We start from the raw sequence: 15,025 nt of genomic DNA, 5'->3' as shown, positions 1-15,025 counted from the left end.
CAACCTACCTGCCGTTCAGACTCAGTATCTGACTTATGGCAACTCCCCTGACCCAACCCCTGGCTTCTCAGCCTGTACGATTTACACCCTCTGCATAGCTTCTGCTTTTTCTTTCTGCCTCTGGTTGGAACCAACTCCAGAAAGAGTCCTCAGCCTAAGGCCTTCTGCATCATTTGTGGGTGGAGGAGGGTTTAGCCTTTTCTGATGCCCCCAGATCCAGCTAGGTGTTTCCTGTTACCTCCTCTCTGGGATTCAAAACTAGTCTTTGCTACTGAGAACCCTCTTGTTAGTGATGCCAGGATATTGTGTGTCTCAGCCAGATGCCCTCTGCTTGGCCTCTGGTTCTTGCTAGATTGTGATTTCTGTGAAGCAGAGCCATGACCTTCATCTTTGAATTCTCAAGGCCTATTTGGATGGATGGATGGATGGATGAGGTGTGTGGATACAGCCTCTAGTGACTTAGAATGTTGGCCTTCCAGTGTATCACTTCACCCTCTCCCTCCCCCTGTCCCTCCGCAGAGATAGGCTCCACACTCCATTTAGCTGGGGCTCCTAAAGGTTTTATCCACTTGGCTGCCAAGGAAAGCATTGGGCAGCAGCCATGATTGGCTCCCAGAGAGCCCAGCTGACAGAAACCAGCTCTGACTGCACATACACTAGGGGTGTACAAAATGTCCCTCCTTGTCCTCCATGTTCGTGGTCTGTGTCCGAAGGAGCTGTTTCCCTCTCAGCTGGGATCTGGAGGTTCAGGGAAGGCCTGGCAGCGCTGAGGCTGCTGAAGATAGTCTCAGGGTTATTTCTGAGGCCGGCTGAGTCTGCGGAGTTTCTTGAGTTCACCGAGCAGCTCAGAGATAAAAGGCTAAGGAAGAAACAAGAGTGAATCAAGGCATGGGGTCACATCCACCACCACACTGTCCTCCTAATCTCCCCCGACCCTATTTCCCCAGAGCCAAGGAAGGGAGAAGGACGCAGGGCCAAGACTTCCTTTCAAATACTCCTTTTTGTTAGCTCCCTGCCCACACTGGGGCCCTTATCCCCAGATCAGCGAAACATTCCTTACCTCTGTGGCACGAGGGCAGTCTTGGAGAATGGCCTGGGTAAGAGACAGCAGAGTATAAGCCCCAAGCCACAGCACTTTCCCACAAGCCCCCACTCAGTCTCCCAAAAATTCTCCCCTCTAAATTGGTTCTCTACATCCAAGGAGGCAGAGCCCAGGTTTCTGGGTTCCCCTTGGCCCAAGCCCAGCTTCCAACCCCCAGCCCTCCTCTCCATCCTTCGTCCTACCTCCAACTGAGTCTTCTGCTCTTCTGTGGATAGTTCCATGAGAGCCTCCAGGTCGATCTCAGGCTCAGAAGGAGCTGCTTGATCCTATTTGGGAATCACATGGGGCTCAGAAAGGCCTGACCAGATGGTGCTGGAATGAAGTTTACTGTTGGACTCAACCCATCTCCCTCCAATTTCCCATGTTCAGACTTCTCACCTTGCTCGGAATGCCCGTTCAGCTTTCCATGCAACAAACTTACTGAACACCTACTATGTTCTACCTGAAACAGTGCCAGGGTTCTTTAAGGAATGTCCATGTTTAATGTCAAAAGTTACATACATTGTTATTAGGAATGTAATATGGTACAGCTGATTTGAAAAACCATGGCAGTTCCTTAAAACGTTAAATATAGAGTTTTCATCTGACCCATCAATTTCACTCCTAGGTCTATTCCCAAGAGAAATGAAAAATTCACACAAAAACTTGCACATGAATGTTCTTAGCAGCATTATTCATAATACCCCAAAAGTGAAAACAACCCAAATGTCAATCAACTGACAAATGAATAAATAAAATAAATTGCAGTCATACAATATTATTTGGCAATAAGGAAAGAAGTACTGATTCATGCTACAACATGGATTAACCTTGAAAGCATGTTAGTGAAAGAATCCAGTTATAAAAGACCACACATTGTATGAGTCAATGCATATGAACTGTACAAAATAGACCAATCTACAGAGACAGAAAATAAATTAGTGGTTGGCTACGGCTGGAAGTGGTAGTGGTGGGGAATGGGGTATGACTGTAATGGGGGTGGCATTTCTTTTTAGGGGATAAAATGTTCTAAAATTAGATTGTGATGGTTGCAAAACCCTGTGAACATAATAAAAGCCATTGAATTGTACACTTTAAGTGTATGAATTGTATGGTACATGAAGCAAATTTCAATAAAACTTTTAAAAAGTTATAGTCATTGAAAAAATCAAACAATAGTGTTTATAAAAATAAAAATGAAAGCTTAAAAGAATAAGAAGATGAGCCACAGACTGGGAGAAAAATGTTTGCAAAAGACATATAAAGGACTGTTATCCAAAATATAAAAAGAATTCTTAAAACTCAACAATAAAATGAACAGCACAATTTAAAAATGGGCAAATGGCTGGGCATGGTGGCTCACACCTAATAATCCCAGCACATTGGGAGGCCAAGATGGGAGGATTGCTTGAGGCCGGAGATTAAGACCAGCCTGGGCAACATAGCAAGAACCCACCTCTTCAAAAAAATTTTTTTAATTAGCCAGGCATCGTGGCACACACCTATAGTCATAACTACTAGAGAGGCCGAGACAGGAGGATTGCTTAAGCCCAGGATTTGAGCCTGCAATAAGCTATGAGTGGGCCACTGCACTCCAGCCTGGGAGACAGAGTGAGATCCCATCTCTAAAAAAAAAAAAAAAAAAAAAAAAAAATGCAAAAGATGAACAGACACAACACCTCACCAAAGAAGATACAGAAATGGCAAATAAGCACATGAAAAGATGTTCAACATCATATGTCATTAGGGAATCGCAAATTAAAACAAAGCAATGAAACACCATTACACACCTATTAGAATGTCAAAAATCCAAAACCCTGACACCAAATGCTGGTGAGAATGTGGAGCAACAGGAACTCTCATTCATTGCTGGTGGGAATGCAAAATTGTGCAATCACTTTGGAAGACAGTTTGGTGGTTTCTTATAAAACCAAACATACTCTTACCATACAATCCACCAATCACATGCTGTGGTATTTACCCAAATGAAAGGAAAATGTCCACACAAGAACCTGCACACACATGTTTTATAGCAGCTTTATTCATAATTACCAAAACTTTGAAGCAACTAAGATAGACTTCAATAAGTGAAAGAATAAAAAAAACTGTGGTACATCCAGACAATTAAATATTATTTAGTGCAAAAACGAAACGAGTTACCAAGCCATGAAAAGACATAAAGGAACCTTAAAAGCATATTACTAAGTTAAAGAAGCCAATTTGAAAAGGCTGTATACTGTATAATTCCAACTATATGATGTTCTGGAAAAGGTGAAACTTTAGAGGTAGTAAAAAGATCAGTAGTTGCCAGGAGTTAGGGAGGAGGGGGGGATAACTAGGCAGAGCACAGAGGATTTTTAGGGCAATGAAACTATTTTGTATAATACTGTAATGGCGGCTACATGTCATCATACATTTGTCCAGACCCATAGTATGTACAACACCAAAATTGAACCCAAATGTAAACTATGGACTTTGGGTGATAATGATATGTCAATGTAAGTAAGTTTATTGATTATACCGAATGTCCCACTCTGTTGCCAGATGTTGATAGTGGGAGAGGCTGTAGATGTGTGGGGGCAGAGGTATATGGGAAATCTTTGTACCTTAAGCTCAATTTTGCCATGAACCTAAGATGTCCCTAAAAAATAAAAGTGTTAAAAAGACATGAGCTCAAGATTTAATAAAATTAATAATTTTTTACTGCTTCATCAAAGACTTTCTTAAGTGAAAATGACATGGTGGTAAAGAACAAACACAACTACTAGTACAATTTAGTGCCACTTTCTTGATTCATGCCAAAAGTCACCATTGCTTTTGCATCATCAGCACAAATGTCAAAATAGTGAAAAAGGACATCAACATCTTAGTATTATTATGAAAATAATCACAGAACCCCCTGAAAGATTCTTGGGAACCCTCATGGATCACCAGACGACCCTTCAAGAACTGCTACCTTATCCATTTCTCTATTGGGTTCTTCAGATTTTTCTTACTGATTTAGTAAGTCTTTCTTTTTAAATTACTAGATTAACCCTAGCATTCTACATATGATGGAAATTTTTTGTGTTGGGGTGGTATGTTTGGGGAAATAGGTGTACATGTTTATATAGTTGCATCTAATGGTAGTTTACAGTTTGGATTGCATCTTTTTTCTTTCTTTTTTAATGCTTAGCAAGTTCTTCCCATACTGACTTAGACAAATATTTTATATTTGCCTTTGCATTTTTTCACTAGTTTGAGAATTTCACCTTTTCCATTTGATTGGTATAGATCCTTGGGAATCTGTTCAACACATATGTGTCCAGTGGCTACTATTTACCTGCCACTCTGAACTTGGGAACTTCAGTAAACAAAACAAAGATCCTGCCCTCAAAGAGCCTACATATTGGTGGCAGTCAAGTAGATATAATAAAAATAGACAATTATAAGTAATTAAGTTATATAATATGTTTAAAGGTTAGCACTATTTGAGGAACTTTTTGGATAAAAGAAATGTTCCTTTATCTTGATTGGGGTGCTGGTTACATATGGTGAAACACATCCAAATGTACACTTCAAAAGGGCAAATATTATTCTATATCAATTATACTTCAATAAAGTTGATTTTGTAAAAAAAAAAAAAAGAAAAGGAAAGAAGAAAGAAAGAAAATAAAGCAAAAAGAAAAAGAAATCTCATCTACCCTCTCACTGCTCCCACTACCAACAGGCAACCACTGTTAACACTTTTGATCTTTCCATACCTCTATAAAAATAAGTAGTGCCTAAGTTAGCCCTTTTACCTTAAGAGCTAGACTTTCCCCTTTGCTTCCTTGATCTCTAGCTCATCCTACTCAGTATTCACTCAGTATTTAATGCCTATTTATTGAGTGTGTGCTATGTACCAAGTGTTGTGACAAGTGCTGGGGCCATATGGTGAGACAGGCATGATCCTGCCCTTGAAAAGCTTCTATTAATAGTTTCCTGAGGGATACAGACAAGCGCAACAGCAGTTACAATGGAGGATGATCAGCACACTGATGAGATACCATGGGAGCACATGAGAGGGGGACCTAGCCAGGCCTGGGGCTCAGGAAGGCTTTCTAGAGGAAGTGATCTCTAACCTGAGACCTGAAGGCTGAGTAACAGTTAATCAGATATTTATGTGTCTGGTCATGGTGGAGTAACAGGGTCCAGATTTATTCTCACAAGATAAGTAATTAGAAAACTAGACAAAATATATGAACAATGTTTTCACACAGTGGATAACAGGTAGCTCAGGAATGTAATCCCACAGAGGAGGGAAACAAAAGACGTAAATTCTATAATTGCCCTGTATTTCTTCCTGGAGCCAATTTCCAGATCACAGAGCAGAGACGGCGCTCCCACACAGAGCATAATGGTCCTGCTAAATTGATGGGACAGAGTTAAGGGTGAGTGAGGTGGCTGGAAGTTGCTGGACAAAGTTCTGGAGAGGATGGAATTGTGCAGAAAGAGACCCCCAGAAATCTGCATAAACATTCTCTCGAATCTTGTTGAATACTAAGGTGCATATCCACACACTAAAACTTCACAAGACCAAGTACTACAAAGCACTGAAAGCACCAAGGTGAACAGTTCCGAGACCTCATACAGAACTGGGGACAAATCAAGTTCCAACTAACCAGAGTGGACAGTTATTGTTGATCGTGCAGGAATTCAGTGCACATCTCAAATGGTCATATTTTACTAGGAGGGTAAATTGTTCCCTAGATTAATGGCTACTCTAACCCTAACAGAGCTTAAAAACAAGCTTCAGACAGATCAAACTAAACCCTAAGTAACTTAACTGCTTACTAAAACAAAGCCAAACACCCACTAAAGGAAGATTTTAGCTGGGCGCAGTGGCTTATACCTATAATCCTAACACTCTTGGAGGCTGAGGTGGGAGGATTGCTTGAGCTCAGGAGTCTGAGACCAGCCTGAGCAAGAGCAAGACCCTGTCTCTACTAAAACTAGAAAAATTAGCCAGGCATCATGGTGCACACCTGCAGTCCTAGCTACTTGGGGAGGCTGAGGCAGAAGGATAGCTTAAGTCCAGGATTTTGAGGTTGTAGTGAGCTATGATGACAGCACTGCACTCTACCCAGGCCAACAGAGCAAGACAGTCTCAAAAATAAATTAATTAATTAAATAAAGGAAGATTTTTTAAAAAGTCCAATTACTAAACATAAAATTCACAATGTCCAGTTTCTAATCAAAAATTAGTAGTCATGTACTTGCTTTGGCAGCACATATACTAAAATTGGAATGATACAGAGAAGATTAATATGGCCCCTGTGCAAGGATGACACAGAAATGTGTAAAGCGTTCCATATTTTAAAAAAAGAAAAATTGTAAAAAGAAAAGTTAGGCAAGGTGCAGTGGCTCACGCCTGTAATCCTGGCACTCTGGGAGGCTGAGGTGGGAGGATCCCTTAAGGTCAGGAGTTCGAGACCAGCCTGAGCAAGAGCGAGACCCTGTCTCTACTAAAAATACTAAAAATAGAAAAAATTAGCCAAGCATGTTGGAACGTGCCTGTAGTCCCAGCTACTTGGGAGGCTGAGGCAGGAGAATTGCTTGAGCCCAGGAGTTTGACCTTGCTGTGAGCTAGGCTGACACCACGACACTCTAGCTCAGGCAAGAGAGTGAGACTCTGTCTCAAAAAAAAAAAAAAAAAATAGCGTCATTCCAGGAAGGAGGAAAATGTGACCTACAACTAGGAGAAAAACCAGTCAATAGAAGCAGATCCCAAAATGACACAGATGATGGAATTAGCAGGCAAAGAAGACATGAACACAGTAATGAGAGAAATGGAAAATATAAGAGATGAAAAATACAATATTTTATACAAAAACTTTGCTGGGTGGAATAAACAGTATATTTGCCACTGCAGAAAGAAAGATCAGTTGAAGATACATAGAAAGATATAGCCAAAATGAAGCACAGACAAAACAAAAACAAACAAACAAAAACACCTGGGGTGAGAGGAAAACAACAGATAGGATAAGAGCCTTGGTGATCTGTGAAACAATGTCAAGTAGTCTAACATATGTGTAATTGGAATCTCAGAAGGGGCATGGGGGTGGGGCAGAATAATAAAGATATACTCTAATGATTAAAACTTTGCCTCTAAACAAGTATTAGTCCTGCCTCCAAAACCACTATTATATCATTTATGACAGTCAATTTATGTATAGTCATGCACCACATAATGATATTTTGATCAATGATATACTGTATTATATGATGGTAATCCTATGAGATTATAATGGAGCTGAAGAATTTCTATTGCCTAGTGATGATGTAGCTGTCATAATGTTTTAGCACAAAGCAATGTGTTTGTGGTGATGCTGGTGTAAATAAATTCACTACACTGCCAGTGGTATAAAAATATAGCACATACAATTATGTACAGTACACAATACTTGGTAATAAACTATGTCACTGATTTACGCATTTACTATGCTGTATGTTTTATGATTATTTTAGAGTGTACTCCTTCTATTTATAAAAAAAAAAAAAAGTTAACTGTAAAACAGCCTCAGGCAGGTCCTTCAGGAGGTATTTGAGAAGAAGGCATTGTTATCATAGGAGATGACAGCTTCATGAGTGTCACTGTCCCTGAAGACCTTCCAGCGGGACAAGATGTGGAGGTGGAAGACAGCGATATTGATGATCCTGACCCTGTGCGGGCCTAAGTTAAGGTATGTGTTTGTATATTCACTTTTAACAACAAAAGTTTAAAAAGTAAAAAAAAAAAAAAAAAAGATTAAAAATAGAAAAAAGCATGTAAGATAAGGATATAAAGAAAGGAAATATTTTTGTGCAACCATATAATGTGTGGTTTAAGCTAAGTGTTATACAAAAGAGTCAAGAAGTTTAAAAACATTTTTAAGTTTATAAAGTAAAAACGTTACAGTAAGCTAAGGTTAATTTATTATTGAAGAAAAATATTTCTATAAATTTAATGTAGCCTAAGTGTACCGTGTTTCTAACGTCTACAGTAGTGTAATGTCCTAGGCCTTCACATTCATTTACCACTCACTCGCTGACTGACTCACCCCGAGCAATTTCCAGTCCTGTAAGCTCCATTCATGGTAAGTGCCCTATAAGTTGTACTATTTTTTATGTTTTATATTGTGTTTTTACTGTACCTTTTCTATCTTTAGATATGTTTAGATACACAAATACTTACCATTGTGTTATAATTGCCTACAGTAGTCAATACAGTAACATGCTGTGCAGGTGTGTAGCCTAGGAGCAATAGGCTAGACCATATAGGTGTGGTCTAGGTGTATAGCAGGCTATACTACCTAGGTTTGTGTAAGTGCACTCTATGATGTTCACACAAAGACAAAATCACCTAATGATGAATTTTTCAGAATGTATCCCCATCGTTAATCAAGGCATGACTATATATTGAATATGAGCTATGCGTATTACTGAGAGTAAGACTGCCACTGCTGTGTGCTATTGAGAATATAGGCTCATATCACAGTCCAAATATTCTTTCCCTCAAGTATTTTTTGAAGTCTCAGAAAATAAGCAGGTATACATAACAACCCCTACTGGGGTGAACAAGCGTGGTAAACTTGTGACTCTGTATTACACAGGGTGGTTTCCTGCCAGACACCACCTGATTTGACCCCCTTTCTCACCTCCACCCCACACGAGGCCCCTTCCTCCTGATCTCTCCACCATGGGGATCAGCGATGGAATAAGGCTCAGATGAACCAACAAATGTTTGTTTCACACATTCATTGACAATACTTTTTTACAGTTGAAAGTTTGATAGATCATTACTTAAATGTCACCATATCAGGCCAGGTACAGTGGCTCATGCCTACAATCCCAGCACTTTGGGGGGCTGAGGTGGGAGGATTGCTTGAGGCCAGAAGTTTGAGACCAGCCTAGGCAACACAGCAAGACCCCGTCTCTATTAAAAGAAGTTTTTTAATTAGCCAGGTGTGCTGGCACGCATCTGTAGTCCTAGCAACTCAGGAGGCTGAGATGTGAGGATTGCTTGAGCCAAGGAGATTGAGGCTGCAATGAACCGTGATGATGCCACTGCACTCCAGCCTGGGTGACAAAGTGAGACCTCAGCTCTTAAAAAAAAAAAAAAGAAAGAAAATGTCACCACATCAAAAGGGTTGTATCAAAATGCCAGCTGCACCAGAAAAAGATAGTGTCATGGAAGCTACAGGAAAGGAATGTTTCAAAACTCTGTATGGTTAACAGTGTTCCCTGCTGATGAGGACGTCAGATTTAGCCCCAACACAGTGATTGGTGACCTCGGCCAGAGCTCTCAACAGTATGGTGGGAGAAGGAGCAAGATTTCAGTGGATTAAGTGGTGAGAGGAAGGAAAAAAGTAAAGGCTGTGAGTGTGGAAAAATCCTGTAAGCAGTCAGGCTCTAAGGAGACAAGAAATAGGGGATGGTAACTAGAGAGGGGAATATTGTTAAATGAGGGTCTCCTTAAAATAGGAGAAACTCATGGGTATTTAAGTCGCTGCTTAGAAGCCAAATCCACACTCTACCTCTGGACCACAGGAGCTCCAGGACCCCAAGTCTATTTATATTCCCAGACATGGTTCCTCTGAAGACCCCAAACTGGGCTGTACATCCAGGTAGAAGAGATAGGGCCCTCTAACAAAGGAAGGTTGGTCCCATTAAGTTACACAGTAGAGTGAGGCATCCTTAGAACCATCCCCAGTGATGCTGTCCAGCGTGGGTATATGGGGCAGATCCCTGGTGGGTGAGGAGGGGCTCTGTGAAGGTAGAACTGGAGCAGAGTAAGGCTGGAGACTGTGTTGCCTTGACCTCTGCCCTAGATGACCAGCCACCTGGGGAATCCCCAGCCACTTCACTGCTTCCTGCTGAAAACATTAGGGATTGGAAGAGGAACTGTCACCTGGTACCTTTGGACAATTGCCATGGCAACCACAGGCCAGGCATTTTATTCCGGTCATTGCCTGGGAGCGGTCCTCCCACATGTCTTGTTTTCCAGTGTTATGGGCTTATTATATTGTACAGCTTCCCACCCTCCACCTTTATCTTACAAAACAAGGTTCTTTAGCTGCTGTCTTTCTCTGATGCCTGGAAGTATTTTGCCCTGGTGTATCTGAAATATGAGACTTTTCATGCAAGTGCACAATAAACAATCTGAAATTGAAATTGATTCGGTAGGGAGTGCTGGAATTAAGGAAAGGCAGTGGAGGTGTCCCACAAGGTCAGAGTAGACACATGCCAACAAAGTCTGCCTCTCCTGCTCCTAGCTCCAGGCATCTCCCTCCTCTCCATGAATGGGCTTAGGATGCTGCAGAGGACATGGTTAACACCTGGACCAAACTGACACATGATCCAGTGAGCCTCAAAATGGACTGGGCCATATCTCTTACTCTTCCCCACTCCCAACCACAGGACTACTGACAGGCCCTACCCACAAGAATCACAGGGCTTTGCTGGCCCCAAAAGACAAGGACCTGAGTTAACAAGAAGCAGAAACAAGGACCACATATTGTGGACAAGGTGAACTCCAGGTACTCTGGCTTGGTGCAGTGGTTCTCAGCTTGACCACATGATAGAACTATTTGTGGAGCTTATTAAAACAATACACAATGTCTGGATCCCACCATATTTAAATTCAGTTAAGGTGGAGCCAGCGCATCAGCATTTTTTTTCTTAAGTATTTGAAGTGTAGAGTACCACTGGCTGCTTGAATAAGTGCTCAAGCTCAGCAGCCAGAGCTCTGGCTGCAGCTCCTGGTCCCATGGCTTCCTATTTGTGTGACCTTGGGCAAGTTACTCAACATCTGTGAGCCTCCATTCCTTCAGCTGTAAAACGGTGCCTACCTAATGGAATTGTGGAGAGGATTAAATGAAATAATGCATGTCAGTGCTTGGCATTGTGCCTCGCACACAGCTAAGTGCTGAAATGTTATTCTTGTTGCTAGAACAGCAGTTGTTACTACTCTAGGATCCAGATTTGGAGGTATCTAAGTAAGAAAGTGCCACTTCCTGTGACCAGGGGCCAAGACCCGTCCTTTTCCCAGGGTAGGGCTGAAGGGGAGTCAGTCAGAGCCAGGTTCAAGGGTATTAATACTCACCTTTGGTTGCTCTAACATTCTAGCCCAGCACCATCCGTTCTGAGATGATGGAAATAGTTCTATAACTGTGCTGACAATGTGGTAGCCACTAGCCACATGGGGCTGCTTAGCACTTGAAATGTGGCTAGTGTGGCTGGGGAACTGAATAATTTTATTTAATTTTAATTCATTTAAAGTTAAATACCTACATGTGGCTGATAGCTATAGTATTGGAAAATGTAGCTCTAGACATGTATGTATGTTGAGGATAAGAGTAAATAAAGACATAAAGAATAATAGCCTGACCAAGCATTTTCCCTTCTGTCTCATTTGAGCCTCAAAAAGTGCCACAAAGGAGATATAACAGGCATTGATGGCCCCATTTTATAGGTTAGGAAACTAAGTCTTGGGGATGTTAAAAGACCTTCCCCAGATCACAAAGACAGTTAGAGGCACAGCCAAAACCAGAGCCAGGCAGATTTCCAGACTCCAAACCCACCTGCTGGGAAACACTTTCTGTCCATGGGAGCCTCTCACACCAGCCTCCAGCTCCTGTGAAGGTCTCTGAGCAGCCTCTCCCTCAGACCCTCGGCCAACCCTGGGCCCACATCTGTCCCCGCTGTCCCCTGAGCTACCCACCTGGAAGAGCTCCTGCAGCTGAGCATCCACCCACTGCTCCGTATCCAGCCAGCGGTGGAGCTGCCCCAAGTCGTACTTCACTGTCAGTCGGCTGGGTCTCCGGGACCTGGACACCCTGGAGGGGTCTGAGTGGGACTTGGGCTCTGAGTCTGTGGATGATGTCCTCCTCCTCCTCCCAGAAGCCCACTGGACCTTCTTACTTGGGTTCTCCTTGTCTGGATTGGGAGACGTGCAGGAAGCAGGGCTTGAAGACAGCATGGAAGGATTGGACTGGGCCAGAGGGTGGGAAAACGTGCCAGTCAGAGGAAGGGCACAGAAGGAAATGAGGAGACAGCAAACAGAGGGAGAGGCCAGCAGGCAAGAAAGGAAGGCAGGAGGAGGGCCAAGGCTCCCAGGGAGGGGTGGGGGTCAAAGATCAACAGGGCTTTGGTGCTGGGAATGCCAGTCTCCTGGCTCCTCACGGCCAGCCAGCAAGTGGCACTCCAGAGCCATGCCCAGCCTTCCTTTCTTCAGCTGCTGGGCCCAAAGGGACATAAACTGCAGGCGAGCAAAGGTCAAGAGGCTGCCTTGCCCGGGGAGGAAGAAGAGGCCCTTGGGTCCTAAGGGATACAGGGCTCCGATCAGTGCTCTGTGGCCAACTCTGGAACAGGATCTGAGGTTGCTCTTACCGGAGATCCCCCTTGCATCCCACCTTCCTGGGGCTGGATCCACTCTGGCCCCCTCTGAAGCTGTGGTCAGACAGATCCCACGGGAGCAGGATTCCTAGCTGGCAGGGGTTCCCGTTCAAAGTACAGCCCTGCTGTGGGCAGAGTCTTGGATGGTGGATGGAGTTGGAGGGTCGTTATCCATGGCCCTCGTGGGACCAGTGCCCCCTCGTGTCTGGGTGTGTCTGAATGTGTCAGCCTGGCCCTGTGTGCTTGTAAAGGCAAATTTATCAAGCCCAGTTTACCTGCCTGTTCCCCTGAAGCAACATGGCCCCCCTACGCCCCATTCAGGTACTTCCTGACACAGACAAAATCAGCAGACCTAACTTATACTCAGGTGTCAAGGACTAATATTACACTTCTAGACATGCTCGCATTCTAAAGGTAGGCTATTTTTGTTTGTTTAGTCCTTTGTAAGAAAAATTTCTCAACTTTTTTTTCCTGATATGTGAAGAACTTAGGATTTTTTTTAAGTTACAGAATAGGACATTAATTTTTTAAAAAATAAACAGTTCTGAAGGGCAAACAAATGAAAAATGATGGTTTCTCTCTTCTTCCCAGAGGCAACCCTCACCAACAGCTTCTGTTTTTAGTTCTCCTGTGAACACTGTTATCTTTATGTAATATCTTTCTGAATTTGTCAATTAGACGGTATCTCTTGTCTCCTCAATATGAAGGATGAGAAATTAACTCATTCACATTAACTCCTCGTCACCTTTACTGTCCACATTCCGATTTTTGTTTATATACATCTTTTTAGGTCTCATAGTGGTTGCCTTTATGCTATTGAGTTTCTGTTTCCAACATATCAACTTCAACTAACATACATTGACTTGTAAAAGAGAGCTTTAGAAAAAGGCCAATGGATGAGTATTTAACAGTGGAACTTTGGGCCCTAAGTTAACAAGGTGGGGGAGGTGTTTGAGGATGGCAGCCTGGGGAAGCTCAGGCTTTGAAGGAAGGCTGACAGATCTGGGGTGAAACTCAGTTTTGCCCTGCCTTGCTTTTATAACCTTGGCCAAGTTTCATAACCTCCTTGAGTCTGTTTTCTCATCTACAAAATGGAATTGTTGGGAAGACGGAATGATTTGATTAGTGTAAACATTTAGCATGGCATCCAAACAGAGTCCCTTCTCAGTAGACATTCATTCTTTCTTTCCTTTATTTACCTTCCCATTCCCCCTGCCTCCTGGTGAGGCTCTGGTCGCCAAAGGCTGGCCCCAGGCTTCACCGTGGTGGCTCTTTTCCTGGCCCTCTTTGGAAGAGGGCAGAGATGAGCAGGAGGAGGGAGGCCTCTAACATGCAGCCTGTAGACTCAGCTGTCATTCTGACATTCTGTGACCAGCAGGCATTATTATGATAGTCCCCTCCCTCTTCTATTCCTATCTTCCGGAGGGTTTGAGAGCCTTTTCGGGGAAAAGGAACCAGATCAGAAGTGTCACTGGATTTTGTTAATTCATTAACTAACTCATTTAACAAGGATTTTATGAGCTTCCCTAGTCTGCCAATCATTATGCCCAGTACTAGGGATTGGCGATCCAAAAGAGACACAGTCCCTGCCTTCATGGAACTTATGCTTTAATGTGAAAATAAATAAACACTAATCAACTAATCAAATGAACATAAAGCTGCAACTTCATTTAGTGACTTGAAGAAAAGGTAGGAGGTACTATAAGAATGTCTACTGAGGGTGTAATCTAGAGAGTCATGACATTTGAACTGAGTTCTGAAGGATTAGTGGGAGTTAACTAGGCACAAGGGCCAGCAAGGATAGGCCTGGCAGCAGGCAGAGGATATGCAAAGGCCCTGTGGCAGAAGGGAGATGGGAATGAGTACAAGCGACTAAGAGAGGGCCAGTGGGGCTAGAACAGAGGAGGGAGGGAAAAATGGGCCATGAGTCAGAAGAAGGGCCCCTATAAGCCATGTTGAGGAGTTCTGTCTCCGTCCTAAGGGCACTGGGCTGTCACTGAAGAGTCTTAAGCAATGGTGGTTGGGCAGGGTGACATGTTTAGATTTAAATTTCCAAAAGATCACCCTGGCTATTGTATGGAAAGAGAATCAGAGGGCATAGAAGGGCTGGTGGAAACCAGTTAGGAGGCCATTGCTGTAGGGCTTGACTGGGAGGTGGTGCTATTGATGACAAGAAGTGGACAGATGGGAGAACTATCTAGGGAGTAATTTTTAACAGAACTTGGCAGTGGATTGGGGACACACAAATATGCAACATGAATGCCTATGCAGGGACAGACAGATGTATGCCCAGAGTTCCTGTGAGTTTATTTCATCCATAAACTAGGGTTTGAGGAGAGTCTACATGAGCATGCAGCATGGACACTGTGAAGCACGATGTCCATTATTTATAGGGAGAAGCTCCTTAATTACATCCTTCCATCTCAGCATTGACCCACATCTCCTCACTGGCCTATGGGTGTCATCATTCATTAGTGAGTTTGCCCAAGATAAGGGAGCTCAAGACCCAAGATAAGATGAGAGGGAAAAGCCATGGGGACCACACAG

At 43.0% G+C, this 15,025-nt stretch overlaps 1 protein-coding gene and 1 non-coding gene across 2 annotated transcripts; one reads left to right on the top strand and one right to left on the bottom strand.

The window, feature by feature from the left end:
• Positions 1–277: 277 nt before the first annotated feature.
• Positions 278–12,126, bottom strand: PPP1R14D (protein phosphatase 1 regulatory inhibitor subunit 14D). The gene is made up of 4 exons (XM_069484584.1): positions 11,805–12,126; positions 1,285–1,368; positions 1,061–1,093; positions 278–859 (listed from the first exon to the last, which is right to left on the bottom strand). The coding sequence occupies exons 1-4, from the start codon at positions 12,060–12,062 to the stop codon at positions 794–796; spliced, it is 441 nt and encodes a 146-aa protein (XP_069340685.1). The 5' UTR covers positions 12,063–12,126; the 3' UTR covers positions 278–793.
• On the top strand, positions 6,315–6,421 carry LOC138381030 (U6 spliceosomal RNA). Its single transcript, XR_011232984.1, has one exon. It is a non-coding gene; the product is annotated as a U6 spliceosomal RNA (small nuclear RNA).
• Positions 12,127–15,025: the final 2,899 nt, after the last annotated feature.

Source organism: Eulemur rufifrons, chromosome 2 (genome assembly GCF_041146395.1).
Source record: "Eulemur rufifrons isolate Redbay chromosome 2, OSU_ERuf_1, whole genome shotgun sequence".
Lineage (NCBI taxonomy): Eukaryota > Metazoa > Chordata > Mammalia > Primates > Lemuridae > Eulemur > Eulemur rufifrons.
Note: the sequence above shows the minus strand (reverse complement) of the source record. Positions and strands in the feature narration are given on the sequence as shown.

Excerpts from the sequence above, each read along its gene's own strand:
- PPP1R14D (XM_069484584.1), bottom strand. The coding sequence starts at position 12,062 with ATGCTGTCTTCAAGCCCTGCTTCCTGCACGTCTCCCAATCCAGACAAG. Across the intron at positions 1,369-11,804 it reads AGCTGCAGGAGCTCTTCCAG|GATCAAGCAGCTCCTTCTGA; the intron begins GTGGGTAGCTCA and ends ATTCCCAAATAG. Across the intron at positions 1,094-1,284 it reads AGCAGAAGACTCAGTTGGAG|GCCATTCTCCAAGACTGCCC; the intron begins GTAGGACGAAGG and ends TCTCTTACCCAG.